The following is a 17,838-nucleotide window of genomic DNA, read 5'->3' on the forward strand; positions in this document are numbered from 1 at the left end:
CTGGGCAGGAAACAGGGTCCCCTGGCTGCTGTCCTGGCCTTGGCTTCCTGCCTGTAGGACTTTCCGGGCCACAGCTGGAACTTTTCCTTTGGACTGGGGACCTGGACGTGGGAGGCGAGGCAGGGTAGTAGAAGATACCCTGAATTTGTGGTCCAGTTCAGGCTCTTAATTGCTTATGACCTGAACCTCAATTTCCTCTTCTGAAAAATGAAATCAACTTCATAAAATTGCTGTAAGGATCTAAAGAGGCAAGGCTTTTGAAGATGCTTATTACAGATAAATTTAACCAGTATGAGTTTGTGTGTGACAGCAGTATAGCAAAAATGCCCCAGATTTGGAGACTTGATTCTACTATTTTCCATCTATGTGGCCCTGGTCAAAGTGTTTAACTTCTCTGAACCTTATTTCTCAATTCTCAAAAGGGAAAATAAAGTGCCCGTTACAGCAGGCTATTGTAAAGAACAGAAATCAGAGAATATAGGCAAATAAGCTTGATCAACTGTAAAATGCAGCTTATCTCTAAATCATTGTAATTGTTGTTAAAATAATCATAATAGAAACGGAAACTTGATGATTGTTTTTCTTTGGAAACAGATACTTGGTCGGCTTAGAGAGTTTTGTGAGCAGAGGCAGGTGTCCTGGCAACTTTGAGCTGGCATGTGAATGGCCATCAGTTAACACATTCATGCTTCAGTTTCCCTTATCAATGCTTCAAGTGGCTGAAATAATGTCTTTTAAGAGCTCTGCAGGCCCTGTGACCAGCATGTGACCCAGAAGTATGACTCCCACAAGACAATTTCTTTAGGGATAAAGGGTATAAAGTAAGAGTGACTGCCAGAGATTTATCCAGAATCTATGCTTGGGGATTTTGCAAACCATTTAGCAGGGACCCCTGATGCTCCAAGTAGCTTGTGGCAGAAGAAAGCCTCCTTCTTAGAAAAGGAATTAGACACCAAGTTCCAGCCCAATCCCTGGTCACTAATTTGCTGTGTGACCTTGGGCAAGTCACTGCTCTCTCTGTGCTCTGGGATCCTCAATTTGCAAAACAAAGTTTGTATGCCAATGCCAGGCAATGTTCATATCAACCAACACCCTCCCCCCATGATGGCTACACCCTCTGTTGGAAGTGTGGTATCTCAGCTTATAGGATGTTAGCTACCCTGAGTTCCAGTCAGCTTGGAGAAAAGGCCACAAACAAAGGGTGAGGGGTCTGGAGTCAGAGTAACCTCTGGATTTTCCCAAGAGCCCAGCTAAGGACCCAGCATCCAGCAAGATAGGAGACCTGTTTGTTTTTGCAAGATCCAAAAGGAGGGAACAAAGGCTTCGCTAGCTTTCTTTTTCCTGGAAGTTCCTAGAAATTCGTATCACCCTGGAAAAATCTCTGTCATCCCTCAAAATGGGATATCTGATGTAATCAAAACAGCCAGCTTGGCTGATGGCAAATTCCAACGAGATGAAAATGAAATGAGAGAAAGAAAAATGGGGAACTAGAAAAAAAAAATAACTGTCAGAGAAAATAAGCAGCGGAAGCTGATGACCAAAAAGGGGAACCAAAGTCTTGATGTTTGGCTTGGAGCAGTGAAGACAGAAGAATTATATTACAAAACACATTCGAGAAATGGAAATGAGGAGGATGCGGTTTAGGCCAAGATGTGAGGGCAGATCCTATTGTGGGCCACACCAGGATTCCAGTCTGGGTGTCTAGACCCAACTTCTCACCAAGATGCCTGGCAAAGCAATAGTAAAGAGTCCAAACCATGCTGGGCACAGATACCGAAGACCTGTTTCCCAATCCTTGCCCTGTCATATTCTTGTACTACCACTTTGGGCAGGTCATTTGACCTCTCTGTGTAATGGTACGATAGTCTCTGTCTTGCTTGTCTTACAAGGTTGTCATGGGTATGCAGTGAAGTGACACTAAATACTGTGCCCTGAACACAATGCCTCATGTTCCATTTGATGGGAGAATTCCAAGAACTGAGATATTTCCTTCCTTTGCAGCTGTCTAGGAAGTGAAAAAGTAATGGAAATTATAAAGAAACTCAGAGATTTATATTTCTCCTCTGCATATGAGGGCCTGAGAGAACCAGCCACTCAGCCACTGTCATACAGTGATTCAGGGAAAGTGGGTCTGTGCCCAGTGGTGTGGTTCAAAACCAGTCAAATCACAGTAGCCATTTTCAGATTTTAACCTTTTTCTTTAGCTAATATCTAACAATCCCCAACCTCTCAATTTATTCATTCAGCAAAAATGTGCCTGATATAGAGCTCATGACCAGCAAAGACTAGGCACTTAATTCCTGTTTATTAAATTAATGAATAAATAGGCAAATGAATGAATAAGTAAATACCAGGCTCTGTCCTATGTGCTAAGATAGATTCAAAGAAGAATAGGTAGATCCTACCATATATTTGATGAAGCAAACATAGCAGAAACCTTCAAAATACAGGGTACAATCAAGGGCTGTAATAAAGGAATGCAAAGGTATATGTGTCCAAACGAGTCTGGAAAGACTTCCTGGAAAAAGGCTTGGCTGCCTTTTCCAGGCAAGAGAAACAATGCCTGCAAGGGCACGTTTTGGGAAAGATGAGAAAATTGGTTATTACTGCAGCACAGGGTATTTGAAAGAAGTGACTGATGAGGCGTGACCTGAAAGGTGCTGTTGGGCCAACATTTAGGAATGAACAGGAAGAGAAACCAGTGAAGATAGCACAGGAAAACGAGGCCAAGTCAGGTCTCCCGATGGCCATACTGAGGAGTTGGGTTCTAGTGCATAGACATGGAGAGTGGTAATTTCTGGGTATGAAGTCATTTAAGCAGATCAGATGGGTGGTTTGGGATAGATAAATTTGCTATTAGGACTAAAGTTGGACTGAACGGTAGCGCTTCTCCTGGCAAAAAATGATATGAAACTGTTTTAATAGAACTCAAAGTGAGGCAGAGTCTTTGGGGATGAAAAAAGGAAATGAATGCTGAGATGCTTCAAGAGTGGAATGGACAGGTCTCAGGGACCAATTAGATGTGAAAGGAGATGGGGAGGAAATCAAAAGATACCTGCTTTCTACCTTGGCTATCTGGGTGGGTAGGGGTAGCAGGTCTGGGAGTGGCATAACAAGACTAGAAACTGCAGAGGATTTATTTGCCTTCCTGGCACTCAGCATGATGCCTGGCAGCGTAGTGATGACGGCATCAAAAGATGGTTTGGGGAGCTTTAAAACCCCTCTCCTCAAAAATTCATCTTAGATTCTGCCCCTCCAAAGCCACCCCAAATGAATATACAAATGAAGGGAAATAAGTGTACCTCCTACCCAAATGCAACCTCTACACCAGTCCTGTATTACTTCTTCCAACCCAGTTGATTTCCCAAGGCCCTCTTAAATAGGGATTTTGTATCTGCCATAGAGGTTTATTACATCCTGGTTGAAAAATAAAAAAAAAAAAAAAGAGAAAAGAAAAGAAAGAAGAAAGGGAGAAAAAGGAGAAATGCAAAGAGGGAAGGATGAACTCATTGAAGTTGAGTGACATCCAAGTGTTAATGTCCAGTGGGCATATTGAAACACACATCTAGAACTCATCTAAGAGCCATTTCCTGAATTAAGAGAGCTTTCAATGTGTGAGTTACAGCAAAAAGACTCTACACTCAACTACAATAGGGGCCAGGTAAATAGACGAGTGAAATACGCCAATAATAAGAAAACAGAGAAATTGTGTGGGAGGGAAGGGGAAATTTCTGGTGACCTGTGAACATCTGATTCACCCAGAGGGATGGCTGTCCCTTTGCTCTCATGGATTGTTGCCATCTAGGAATGTGACTTCAAATTGCCAAATCTGATTCCATCCAGGCAAACCAGAAATCCAGATTTTAAAATGAGAAATTTCCCCATTCGAAGTATTGGTAGTTAACTGTATTTGTTTTAAACACTGTACAGGATAAACAGAACATGCCTGCAGGCTGGAACCAGGTAGAGGCCACCAGCTAGCAAACTCTCATGAGGAGTGAGAATGAAAGTATGAATCTTGGCTGGAAGTGGTGGCTCCCACCTGTAATCCCAGCACTTTGGGAGGCTGAGACAGGCAGATCATCTGAGGTCAGGAGTTCCAGACCAACCTGGCCAACATGGTGAAACCCTGCCTCTACTAAAAATACAAAAATTAGCTGGGTATGGCGGCATGTGCCTGTAATCCCACCTACTCGGGAGGCTGAGGCAGGAGAATCGCTTGAACCTGGGAGGCAGAGGTTGCAGTGAGCCAAGATTGTGCCATTGCACTCCAGCCTGGGCGACAACAGCAAGGCTTTATCTCAAAACCAAAACCAAAACAAATAGAAAGTATGAATCCTTAAAGACGACCAGCATTTAGAAATAAACAGGAAGAGATACCAGAGAAGGTAGCATAGAAAGAAGAGGCAGAAAGTAATTTGAGGAAAGAGCAGAGCACAGAGAGAAGGAGCATAAACAGTGGTAACTCGGCAGTGATTTCAAGTTGCATCCGAGCTATGAGGAATTCTTCATATTAGGTAATGAGGAAATCATTCATGGGATCACAAGAATTTCAGTTGAATGATAGGGGTGGAGGATAAATAACAACAGGTTATGGAGTTAATTGGAGGTGGAAATGGAGAGGCCCGCCATGTAGAGATTGATCATTCAAAAATGTTTCTCATGGAAAGAAAGAGAGAGAAGGGAATTGGTTGAAGGAAGATGAGATTAAGGGAAATGCATTTTCCCCCCAAGACTTGAGTGTGTCAGTTGGAAGAAGGGAAGGGAAGGGTGGAAACAAGATGGAAAAGGCATGAAGATAAAGGAAAGTTCCAGTTTCTGGAAAAAGCAGCAGGAAATCAAGGATCTAGATTGAACCATGACCCTCAACAGGAGCGAGCAGCTCTTCTGAGTCAGGAAGGAACAGCTGTGATCACGTGAAGATGGAGTTAACTTTTGATATGAGCATGGGATGGGCATGGAGAGAATTCTTATCTCACAGTCTCTGCCTTCACTGGGAAGGAGGCTGTCTCCTAAGAATGCTGAAGCCTGAGACAGGAGCCCAAGATGCTAGGGGAAGGGTGAAGGTGTGGAATGCCACTGTGGAGTATGGCAGGGCCAAAGAACTAGGGGCACATTGCGGAGCAGCAGCAGAACTGAGGAGTCTGTGGCATCTGTAGACCTCTTGTCCTCAAGGATATCCAGGCCTTCCAGCAAGTCCGACAGCCTGGGAGTGGTCAGGAATCAGGGGGAAGATGATCCAATGACCTGGGTTTGGGCACTGGCAGGTGAGGAGATAGAACTGTAGAAATGAGAGCATCTCTATGCTGGTAGGAGAGTGGTTAACACTGGGCTGGACTGGGGAGGAAAGGAAGCCAGGTAGGGGCTAAGGGACCTGGAGGAGCTGATGCAGTAGATTCAGAGTTGATGAAGGGGAAGGAAGTAGAAGGCTGTGGTCAAAGGACTGGATTACTAAGTGGAACATTACAAAATGGAGAAGTTCAGGGAGATTACGAAGTCTGAAGGGTGGCCATGCAACAAGGCTGATATGACGTGGTGATAAGTTCACTTGAAGAGGGACCCAGAGGAAATTAGAGAACTTATATTCCCTAAACATTTCCTTCCCTTAACCTTCCACTCATTACCAAGCCTTCCATTTACAGCGTGAGTGGATTTGGCCTTGAAAGGGGAGCCTTAAGATGAAAGGAAAGGAAAATAAGCAGGAGAAGAAAAGGCCTGGATTTCAAGGAAAAAAATACTTGGATGGTAGAGCATACAGAAGATTGGGCTGGGAGTGAGAACACATGAATTTAAATCCCAACCCCAATTTCTCTGTCTGTAAAACAAGAAAATGACACCAGTGTCACCTACATGGCAATGCCCTTCTGGGAGTCACATGATTTAATGAATCATAGAGTACACATAAGGGGTTGTGGTTTTTGGCGTCTCATGACCCACAATTTTAAAATCTTTCCTTGTTAACTGCACAGGTGTTCTAGAAGATATTCATTAAAGATTTAAAATTAATGTTTATTGTCATGAAATCAGAATTGCATAATGGCAAGGCTGATGCTATAATTTTGGAATACAAATACATCCTAACTGCATTGGGAGCAGAACATGGGACAAACGTGGGCTAAGGTTATGCTAGAGCAGTGAACTAGCCACAATAAATAAATATTTGTGTGTCACTGGTATAGTCCTTTTTGTCACTTCAGGGCCCAAATAGTTCATATCTCTCTCATTATGTTCATTTAATTCCCAGGTCTCCGGGTTGTCCATATTAGGAGGAAGTCTAGTAATTCATGGTTAAGCCCCCTCCCAACATCCTTACAGTGCCCCAGAACCTTGAGGACCTATTCAGTCAAGCTGAGAAAGCTCTGCTGCTAAATTTCAAGTGAAGTGGAAGCTGGGTAACCTGACCCTCTTACCAGTGGCCAGGACTCCTGACTGCCATTGCTTCTGTCACTGTCCCCAGGGTACCTATGGATCACTGGCCTTACACCACCTAAAGATTTTCCTGTTCCTTGCTCTCACGGTACCTCCTCCAGCCTTGGCCCCAGTGTCATCCTTGGGCCCCTAGGTTTCAGCCTCTTCAGTTTGCACTTGCAGGTTTGGCTGCTGCTCTCAAAGCAGGACTACTGCATCGACACGACAGGTGCAGAGGTCTTCCCGCCTCAATTGTCACCCACTGACTTCTCTGCCTTGGCCTTGAACTCAGGCGAGAAATCCAGCTGGAACCTCCCCAGACTCTCCGTGTCTAATAATTTTGGACTCAGAAGAAAAAGCCTCAATTTCTCTCCTCTCAGGAGGTCTCTTGGTCCTTGAGCAAATGTATCCATTTCTTCTCCTATCTCCAATCTTTAAGCACTCAAAGGTTTTTTTCTCCCTTTCTCCAGGACAATGAGTGCCTATTTACAAGTGCCTGTTTCTCTTTGAATAAGGTTTCTATAAACTAAGAAGTGTTCCCTAGGGACAAAAGTAACTGGCACTCCTGTTGGAAAATGTTAAGATCTAGGTCACTAGGCACTTCCCCCAACAGACACATACACACACACACACACACACACACACACACACACACACACACACACAGAGCTTGTCTGCATTCTAGCACTGGCATTGACACTAACTCTATAATCCTGGGCAACTTTATCTCCCCATCTTACATTAAGTAGTGGTGCAGGGATTTTCAACTCTGGGATCTCTATGACACCTCCCAGCTCTGATTGTTTCTTAATTGACGTAGTTATTGAGCACCTGATGCTAGGTGTTCATGCTGGTGATGCAGGAGGAAACTAGACAGACAAAAGTCCTTGCCCCACATTGTCTGACACCTACACGCCTGCTGTTCGGACTCCATTACAAACAGCTCCAAGGGGAACAGTGCATTTGTAAAGTTTCTCTCATTGCCATGGCCACATCTGTGAGCAATAAATAAGTTGCAGAGTTGAATTATTTGGTAATGCTTTGTTGTGACTCCCTGCATTTAAGTCAGAGATGTATATGCTTTGGAAAACTATTTCCCCTGACCCATCTCCCTCCCTAGACAAATACTATTTGCATTTGTATCCAGCTTCCCTCTTCAGACTCTAATTTACAGTAAAGGCAAGAGGATTTTTTAATGGAGACAGTGCTTCGCAATGTGGGGCTCCACCAGCTAGCTGACTGAAATCTTTAATAAAGAAGCCTTTTTAAGTGGCTGAAGTTTCCTCTTTTTGGCATGCAATATTTTGCAACCAAGAGGAAGAAACATCATCCCCAAAGAAGAATCCATGTGGCCCCTGAAAATCACTCTCTCTGCTAGAGGCTCCCCACTCCCCAGTGCTCCCTTCAGCCCTGCCACTATCTCTCCTGCAGATGGAAAACGTGAGGACCTCAGGGAACCAAAAGTCTTGCTGCTTTACTAATTTCCCTGTCTGACATTAAATCATCCTACAATTCAGATATCTAGGGGAAATGACTTGAGATTCTTTAACTGTTAATAATTAATTTAAATTATATTTAAGAACCTACTACATGAAAGATTCTGTACCAGGTGCTGGGGTCCAGCATGGGCAAAGGCCTCAAGGTGGAATGGAGCTATGGTGTGTTCTAGAAGCAGAGAGTGGGGCTGAGGGTGACATGAGGTGAGGGGACAGGAGAGGGCCTGGCAGGGTGGGATCTTCTGGTGAGAGCTGGCTGCTGTGTGAGGAGCTGAGGCCCTGGCTTGATTCTGGGGTTACCTTCTTTGACCTTCACCTTTTTGTCATGGGCAGACAGAATGGGGATAAAAAAAGTTTAGGAAATGAAAACATCCCTATGCATTATATAATAAAGATGGCCAACACATTTTCATAGCAAGAAATAACAGCAGAAACTTGCAGTGGGCCTCAGGACTACAGGAATCCAATGCCCAGAACTGATGTGTGCCCTGGGACATCCCCTAAGAAGGCATGCCACGAGCCCTCAGACTGACACAGCTCTTCACAAGTTGCTTACAGAGCACTCTTGGTTTACTAATTCATACAAGTCTTATGACAAGGTCAGAAGCAGCTGTCTTACTAATCCCCTTTGATAGAAGAGGCCCAGAGAGGTCAAGGGACTTGCTCAAGGCCACACAGCTAGAAAGAGGCAGAGCCAGACCTCTGGCTCTGGTATTCTGACACCACCCGGGGCTCCTTCTGTTATTTCAGGCTACCTCTTCTTTCTCTTCCGTCTTCTCTTTCTCTTCCCTCTTATTTCTTTCTTCTTATCTGCCTGTACTTACTCCTGTTGGTGCCTCCCAGCTCAGCCAGCATAGCCCTCTCTTCAAATACCCTATGCTTCATTCTGGGGTCCCAAACACTGTCTGACAATCATCTGAAGGGGCTGTGGGAGGACATAGAAAAAATACAGCTTTACATAGAAAAAAAATGCAGATCGTAGCCAGGCGCAGTGGCTCATGCCTGTAACCCCAGCACTTTGGGAGGCCAAGGCAGGTGGATCACCTGAGGTCAGGAGTCTGAGACCAGCCTGGCCAATGCAGTAAAGCCCCATCTCTACTAAAAATATAAAAATTAGCCAGGCGTGATGTCACTTGCCTGTAATCCCAGCTACTTGGGAGACTGAGGCACGGGAACCTCTTGAATCCAGGAGGCGCAGGTTGCAGTGAGCACAGATAGTGCCACTGCACTCCAGCCTGGGTGACAGAGTGAAACTCTGTCTCAAAAAAATAAAATAAAATAAAAAATGCAGACTGTGATTCAGCAGGTCTGGGTTGAAGCCCAGAACTCTCTGATAAATTCAATGGCACTTAACTACTTGGAGGTCATGGATGCCTTTGCTAATCTAACAGAAGCTATAGACCCTCTCTCCAGAAAAATGCACAATAACATAAATGTGGAAGACAACTCCTGATGGATCTGGAAGCCTATCCAAGAGCCACAGACAAGAGTCCTGGTCTGGACAAAATGAGCTGCTCACTATTTTCCCACCTGGCCAGCATTTCCTATCCAAAGACAAACGTTAAGGTTGTTCTAACAGAGCCATGCACCAGCAGCAATAGCATCACCTGGGAACTGGTTAGCAATGCAGAACCTCAGGCCCACCCAAACCTACAGAGTCAGAATCTCTACTTTAGCAAAATCCTAAGGAGATGGTAAGCATGTTACAGTTTGCAACCTATATAAGTTTGCCCCAAATGTGACCCCTCCTCCACCCAACGCTCACCCGAGGTTCACAAATCTGCCCAACTTTTGAGCCCATCTTAAATGTACCAACACGAACCTTCCCTGGGCCCCTCAGCTGGGACTCACAGCTCTGTATCTTTCTGGTTAATGCAATTATTCTGTTCCTTCAGATGACCCCAGCACCAGTGCTAAAGGAGTCAACAAAAGGCTATTGTCAAAAAAGTGTTTCTGTCTCCACTCCATCTGATCTCTGTTTCCCTAAGACCTGCCCGTCCCCCTGTCCCAGTTTGGCACCTTGACCCCCTCATCACACTGCTCAGGCCACCTAGTACAATGCAAGCCCCAAATGAGGAAAGCATTTTCTTCCCCAATGTGTAACACAAAAGTGCTGTAGAGTGGCTCATGCTGCCTTTAGCCTAAGAAATTTCTTAGCTCCTACCCACCACCCACATCAGCCTCCTCCACTAGGGCCCAGGTGCTAATCTGTGAGGGCCGGCTCAGAAGATAATCTGAAGAACAAGCCTCTTGCTTCCTCAGGCATCACTACTATTCACCACCATTACCCCCACCCACCAACTCAGGCCACTTCTCTTTCTGTTCCCACATGCTATGCCCATCGCCACCCCTATTCCCATGCTCAGGAATATTCTTGGCTACGTCACGCAGTTAGATCAGAGGCAGATCCAATCCAGAAAGCAAGAAATCTTAGATGCTGGAAGTTTGGGGTCAGATTTATTCCTAAATTCCTACTTTCCATGGATTCTTACTTTAGCATCTCTTCTGAAAAGGAAGCATCATGTCTGATTCACTTCTCCCTCCCTGTGCAATCCTCTACCTGGTGCTCTGCACAGGGTATGTGCTAATGCTATGACTGTTATAATAAAGAGACAGTGCAGTAGATGACAAAGGGCTCTACATTGAGAGCCCAGAAATAAGCAAACCAGCACAAATATAGCCATTCTTCTATCTCACCGTGGGCCTGTCACTACCCTGTTCATGGCCTCCGTCTCCCCACCAGAGAAACAGGTAGATGGTCTCTAAAGTCTCATCCATTTTCTGATATTCTGTGAAAAATGAAAGAAGGATTTTCATCCTTGAAAGGAAAGGGATTGCAGAGTAGCAGCCCTGGGAAAATGGGCTGTGTTCTACCTGGAGCTGAGCTAAGAATGAACCTGGAGGAGAGGCCTTCAAGGGGGTTGTCTAGAAAAGATGTGGTGAGTGCAGAGCTACGGTGCATCTCTCTTGAAGGCTGAGCGAAGGGAGCACCAGCAAGGGAGCCTGCACTAAGTGGGAAGGGACAAGTGAACTGCAGAAGTTGGTGGGGGCCCAGGCAGGGGCTTCAGATCTCTCTAGAGAGCTCACTTTAACTTCCTGTTTTTTTCACCCCCGACATTGAGTGGGAGTCTGCAGCGATGACCAAAGTACATGCAGAGGATCGTGTTGGTGGGGTCAGACCCCGGGAGGAATGAAGAAAGCATTATTCACCGAGAGGAACTTTTCCATTCCTTATCTATGAGTTGATGGAGAGGAGGCCCTGGGGTAACTGGGGATTCTGGACAGCATCAGAGCATTGACCCTCACTTGCTCTGTAGCCCCTCTGGGGGCCTTTCCCTTGTGTGTCCCCAAGCGAGAGCCCAAACCAGACTTGTGCCAGAACCCAACCAGGCTTGTGCCGAGATGTTCCCAGCACAGCCCCACGTGAGAGCTCCCTGGCTCCGGGCCCAGCATCTGGAATGCAGGCTCCAGCCAAATGCATTCTTTTCTACGGGATTTGGGAACTTCCAAAGCTGCCTCAGAGTGGGAATTTCCACTCATTTCTCTCACCCCGGCACTGACCTCCCAGCTGGGGAGGGCATCTTTTCTTGACAGAACAGAAGTGGGAGGCAGACAGCTATCACTTTCCAGAAGACTTTCTTTTCTGATTCACACCCTTTCACCTTACATGTGTTTACTATCTGGTATTTGCAAAGGCAAAGTCCCTTTCCAGAGATGACGACTCCACCCTGAAGTAGGGACATGCTTCCAACACTCAGAAGCCTGTCTAAACTCTCAGCCAGCAAAGCTGGGAAGTTTTTCTCTGTGACCACGGCCTAATTAGCCTCTTTCTCTGGATTGTGGCTTTGCCAGATAAAAAGAAGTGGCCATGCGACAGGATGTCTGTAAGCCCATTGATTCTGGAATTCTATGAGTGATGTTGATGTGGCTAAGTCAGGAGAGGCTTGTTTGAAGATCTCAGCATCTTTCAGCTTGTTAACCTAGAGAAAACCTGAAGCATGATTGGATTTTAAAGGGAAATGGAATGCAGTCCACCAAGTTCATGGTAAAGGAGGCACTAACAGATTAGAGAGAGGTTTCCCTTGATATGAGGAAAACTTCTGGGAAGATGAGGTGAGAGGGTCTAGGAAGAAATCCCTACACAAAGTTGCACAGTCTCTAGTCCTGGAAACATTGTATTCATTGGATAAGAATGGATTGAGGCATGAGCAGAGGACTGAGCCAAACACAGAGACGTTTCAACACTGCTTGGGGAGAAAAGGGGTAACTCGTGAGATTCAGGCAGAACGAGAATAAGGCTCCTCAAGAGGTACAAGCGAAGCAGGGTTCAAGTTGATTTGTTCTCTCTTCACCCTGCCTTTTCGTAATTCGACCAGAGTCTGAAATGGCCGCTCCATAAAGTCTCTGCTCTGGGATTCTCCAGGAAACCAATATCCACCATGAGACATCAAGTCTAGTCCCAGGAAGAAGAGATTCTGGAATCGGAACGTCCTGGGTGGGAGTCTCAGCCACATCTACTATTCTGTCTGAGTTCCTAGACAAATAACTTCAGTTTTAACCTAATGAAAGCTGGGTTGGTTGGAGGACTAAGCAGGCAGTGCTGGAAAGTATGTCAGCACCATACCTGACTCCCGGAATGCACTCAACAATGCCATTACTGACCATTTACTACGAATAAAACCGTCATTTGTTGAATACAACCCATTTCTTTTTACAGGTGTAGTGACGAGTGTCTTCTTCCAAGAAACCCCATGTATTTATAGACATTGCCTCAGTGACCCATTATGAAACAACAGTCACTAGTCTTTGCATGCCCATTGGGCAAGGGCACCACGAGGCTCAGGAGGAGGCAGTGGGCTGGGAGAATCGAGAGATCAGAATTTTAAACTCAGCTCAGCCATTTACATGCCTCAAGTACTCCTATCACATTTGTAAGAAAAAAGAGTTCACTGAAATGAATTCCAAGGTCTTTGGGTTTTTATTAGTATGCTTCTGTAGTTTCTGATGAAATCTAAGGCAAAACTGAAGAATGAAGCCAGGCTTTCCAGTTCCCGAAATACTCCTCCTCTGCTTACTCATGTCGCCTGGAAATCAAGAAGGAAGCCGGGGGAATAGTTGCCATAACCAGGGATGAACTTCTTGTCCACTGCTGCCTGCTATGCTAGCAACAGCCTCGTAACTCGTAATCACTTAGCCATGAGGAATGTTTCTAGACTCTCCTTTAGCTGTCTGCCCATTAGGAAGATGCTGAGGACAAAGAGAGGACCCAAGCAGGCAACTAGTTGGAGGACTTGTGCACGTTTCCTTCCAGCAGTATGTCACAGAGGTGGTAGCCCACTGGGGACAGGGCTGCCTGGGTTCTCCGCTCGAGGGGACCTTGAGCAGGCTATTTAACCTTTCTGTGCCTCGGTTGCCTGATCTTGCCTGATCTATAACATAGAAATTAGCAATCTCTACTAGATAAAGTTGGGGAATTTACAGACTTAATGTTTGTAAAGGGCTGAGAATATTCCTGGCAGAGTAAGCACTCGGTGAGTATGACACCAGCATTTCTTCTGTAGCACTACATGATGTCTATGGCTTTGTCCAAGTCTGAAACCCTAGAACTCTTAGAATTCCGTTCAATGTTTACACAATCCTACAGTTCTGCTAGGCTTCTATTGTGCTACTATCCTGCATCTGAATGAGCAAATGGATTTAATGCATTGTCAGGGAGCCGGCCAAAGCTTGAGAGCTCCTTCCTGGCTGGGAGGCCCCTTGGACTGTGGCATGAAGGTAAGCTGGCAGCGAGCCTGACATGCTTTCATCTAGTTTCCTCGCTTCCTTCCTTTTCTGCAGTTTTCACTTCAGAGAAAGCGGAATCCTTAAAAATAGTCCTCTTAGTTCACATCTGTGGTCAGTCTGGGCTTAATGGCGCCCCATCCTCCCCATTTGCTCATTTGGTCTCAGCAGTGAATGGAAAAAGTGTCTTGTCCTGACCCACTGCTTCCCTTTCCTACTTCCTGGAAATCCCCAGGACGCTGCATTTGCTCAGCAGATTTAACAGCCCACTTATTATTCATGGAAGATCCCTCCTCCGGCTTGACTCCACCCTCTCTCTCCCTCTGCCTGCTTTCAATAAAAGGCAGAGACAGCAGCCAGAGGAACAGAGAGGCTGAGACTAACCCAGAAACATCCAGTTCTCAAACTGAAGCTTGCGCCCTCACCTCCAGCATGAAAGTCTCTGCAGCACTTCTGTGCCTGCTGCTCATAGCAGCCACCTTCAGCCCCCAGGGGCTCGCTCAGCCAGGTAAGGCCCCCTCTTCTTCTCCTTGAACCACATTGTCCTCTCTCTGAGTTATCATGGACCATCCAAGCAGACGTGGTACCCACAGTCTTGCTTTAACGCTACTTTTCCAAGATAAGGTGACTCAGAAAAGGACAAGGGGTGAGGCCAACCACACAGCTGCTGCTGGGCAGAGCCTGAACTAGAATTCCAGCTGTGAATCCCAAATCCAGCTCCTTCCAGGATTCCATCTCTGGGACACACTCAGCACAGTTACTCTCCCAGCTGCTTCCAGCAGAGTTTGGGGATCAGGGTAATCAAAGAGAGGGTGGGTGTATAGGCTGTTTCCAGACACGCTGAAGACCCAGAATCTGGTCTGTGCTTCATTCACCTTAGCTTCCAGAGACAGAATCAGGGAAACTCATGATGGGGTATAGACTATTCAGAGCCTAAAAGGAGACTCATGGCGGTGCTCCCCAGCTGTTCTTCCCTGGCGCTGATCATCTGGATTATTGGTCCGTCTTAATGGCACTTGTAGGTATTATCTGGCTTTAACAGCCCCTCCTCTCTGTCCATTATCAATGTTATATACCCGTTTTACATCATAGGAAACTGAGTCATTGGGTCAAAGATCACATTCTAGCTCTGAGGTATAGGCAGAAGCACTGGGATTTAATGAGCTCTTTCTCTTCTCCTGCCTTCCTTTTGCTTTTTCCTCAGGACTCTTTTCTGCTCTTAACATCAGAATAATCCAGTTCATCCTAAAATGCTTTTTCTTTGTGGTTTATTTTTCAGATGCAATCAATGCCCCCGTCACTTGCTGCTATAACTTCACCAACAGGAAGATCTCAGTGCAGAGGCTGGCGAGCTATAGAAGAATCACCAGCAGCAAGTGTCCCAAAGAAGCTGTGATGTGAGTTCAGCACACCAACCTTCCCTGGCCTGAGGTTCTTCCTTGGGGAGCAAGGCACAAGCCTCATAAACCGAGAGTCAGAGAGTACACTGTTTACCTTAATATACAAAGGTTCCCAATGGGAAAACTGAGGCACCAAGGGAAAAAGTGAACCCCAATATCACTCTCCACCTGGGTGCCTATTCAGAACACCCCAATTTCTTTAGTTTGAAGTCAGGATGGCTCCACCTGGACACCTATAGGAGCAGTTTGCCCTGGGTTCCCTCCTTCCACCTGCCTTCCTCCTCTAGTTCCCATGGCAGCCCATTGGTGCAGAATGGGATGCAATTCTAGGCCAAATTTGCAGAGGAACTTCATCTAACTCTGTCCTCCCTCCCCACAGCTTCAAGACCATTGTGGCCAAGGAGATCTGTGCTGACCCCAAGCAGAAGTGGGTTCAGGATTCCATGGACCACCTGGACAAGCAAATCCAAACTCCGAAGCCTTGAACACTCACTCCATAACCCAAGCATCTGCAGCTAATTTATTTTCCCCTAGTTTTCCCCTGTTTTATTTTATTATAATGAATTTTGTTTGTTGACATGAAACATTATGCCTTAAGTAATGTTAACCTTATTTAAGTTATTGATGTTTTTATTTTCTCTTTTGTAGTACTAGTGTTTTCTAGATACGGAGACTTGGGGAAATTGCTTTTCCTCTTGAACCACAGTTCTATCCCTGGGATGTTTTGAGGGTCTTTGCAAGAATCATTAGTACAAAGAATTTTTGTTTTAACATTCCAATGCATTGCTAAAATATTATTGTGGAAATGAATATTATGTAACTATTACACAAAATAAATATATTTTTGTACAAAACCTGACTTCCAGTGTTTTCTTGAAGGAAATTACAAAGCTGAGAGTATGAGCTTGGTGGCGACAAAGGAACATGATTTCAGAGGGTGGGGCTCACATTTTGAAGGAGCGGGAATGTGGATTGGCCCCGGTCTTCTCCACTGGGTAGTCTCCTCTGAGCATCCATAAAAGAATCTTTATGTCAGGCCAGTTAGGCATTAAAACACCACCCTTCCAGTCTTCAACATCAACTGCCCAGATCCCAATGACCCTGGTCACCTATTTAGCAAGAGCCCAACCCCCATTCCTTTTCTCACAGACCCAGACCCCTGCATGCAATTCTTCCCATAACATATCACAACTGCCCGCTAACTGAGCTACCCACTCCCAATCTGTACCTCTCCAATTAATCCCCCAACCTGGAGTAATACAGACACTGTCAATATTAGGAAATAAAGAAAGACTTAATCACCATAGATAAGATGATTAGATTGAAGTTTCATAGAGATGATAAGACTTGAACTCATTCTTTAGGAATGAATAAGGCTTTTCCAGAAAAATTATAGGATCATTAAGAAAGGAAAAAGAAGAGTGGGAGCAAATACCTGGAGGTAGAAATGGTGATGATGTATACATCAAGGAGGGAGAACACCAATGAATCAGATGGCAATTTGGGCCCATACCAATGTCAAGGGATGACAATTTAGAAAGGAAGGTTGAGTCAAGGGATTTGAATGTTAGGGTGAAGAGTTAGTACTCAACTTTGTAGGTTTAAAGGAAACGTTGAGAATCTTCAGTCCAATGAGGAGGGATGTGCCATGTTTAGAGATTCAGAGATAAGTTTCAGGAAATATAACTTGCTGATTTTACACATACACAGAGAAACAGGGACTAGTGAGAAGCTATTGCCATGGTCCAAGCAAGAGATGATGAAGGCCTAAATATGGAGCCCAAGAGGCAGCATTGGAGAATAATGAACTATGCAGGGTGAAATGCTGCATGTTGTAAATGGAGGAGAAAGACCTGTGACTTCAGATACGAAAACCTCATCTTCAAACCACATTTTAAGGCTGCAGCTTCCCTGAAACCAGAATGTGTTTCCCTCCATTACTATCCCCCCATCCCAATCTCAGGAGCCTGGAATCATCCATTTAAACAGATGAGCCTCCTTTTCCTAAATATCCACTTAATGTGTTTACTCCTTTGCATGATATTTGTCCCACCTGTGAAGCATTTGGCCTGTTTGGGCACCCACACCATCCCAACACTCAGGAAAGCAGATGTCTTGCTCTATTGAATAAACTGAATGGTTGTCAACTTCCCAATCTGGTGGGGAAATGACTACTGTGTCAAGCTAGAGCAGGCAGTGCTTTTGGCAGCATGAGGTGCTGGGGACAACTTTGACCGGCAAGAAGCACACTCAGGTTCTCACCCCAGATCCAGCACTGACTCGCTTTGTCAGCCAGGACAGGTCAGATATTCTGAGCCTACATCGATAACACAGGGATGATAATGTGTTACAAATCGGAACCTAGAGGAAGTTAGGTTCCCTTCCAGATCTGGGAGCATATCTCTTGGAAAACTTCCACTTCTACTAACTGGAGTTGCAGAGGGAGAGAGGGGATTCTGCTTCTACATTCCTGGGCCAGTCCAGGGTCCCTGAATCAGACTATGGAATCCCTTCAAAGTTCCAAGTACCCTGATACATTAGTCAGCAGACAATTTATTGACAGCTATTTAGAAAACTCACTGACCCTCACTCCAGGTCAAGCAGCCTTCCCTGCCTCTCCTCTACCCCTACATTCCCTGGCCTTGATCATCAATCAGGAGTGAAATCTCAAATTGCAGTAGATGCCAAGAGGCGAAAAGAGAATAGAATGCAAACAAATGAGACCTCATGAGACCTCATCATATGGCTTCTGA

General features: G+C 45.4%; 1 protein-coding gene across 1 annotated transcript; it reads left to right on the plus strand.

Annotated features, from left to right (window-relative positions):
* The first annotated feature begins 14,036 nt into the window (after window positions 1-14,036).
* Window positions 14,037-15,939, plus strand: CCL2 (C-C motif chemokine ligand 2). The gene is made up of 3 exons (XM_025362837.1): window positions 14,037-14,193; window positions 14,965-15,082; window positions 15,465-15,939. The coding sequence occupies exons 1-3, from the start codon at window positions 14,118-14,120 to the stop codon at window positions 15,568-15,570; spliced, it is 300 nt and encodes a 99-aa protein (XP_025218622.1). The 5' UTR covers window positions 14,037-14,117; the 3' UTR covers window positions 15,571-15,939.
* The last annotated feature ends 1,899 nt before the right edge of the window (window positions 15,940-17,838 follow it).

Source organism: Theropithecus gelada, chromosome 16, assembly GCF_003255815.1.
Source record: "Theropithecus gelada isolate Dixy chromosome 16, Tgel_1.0, whole genome shotgun sequence".
Taxonomy (NCBI): Eukaryota; Metazoa; Chordata; class Mammalia; order Primates; family Cercopithecidae; genus Theropithecus; species Theropithecus gelada.

Coding starts and splice junctions, on each gene's coding strand:
- CCL2 (XM_025362837.1), top strand. CDS start 14,118: ATGAAAGTCTCTGCAGCACTTCTGTGCCTGCTGCTCATAGCAGCCACC. Junction 14,194..14,964: donor CCAGGGGCTCGCTCAGCCAG/GTAAGGCCCCCT, acceptor TTTATTTTTCAG/ATGCAATCAATGCCCCCGTC. Junction 15,083..15,464: donor TGTCCCAAAGAAGCTGTGAT/GTGAGTTCAGCA, acceptor CCCTCCCCACAG/CTTCAAGACCATTGTGGCCA.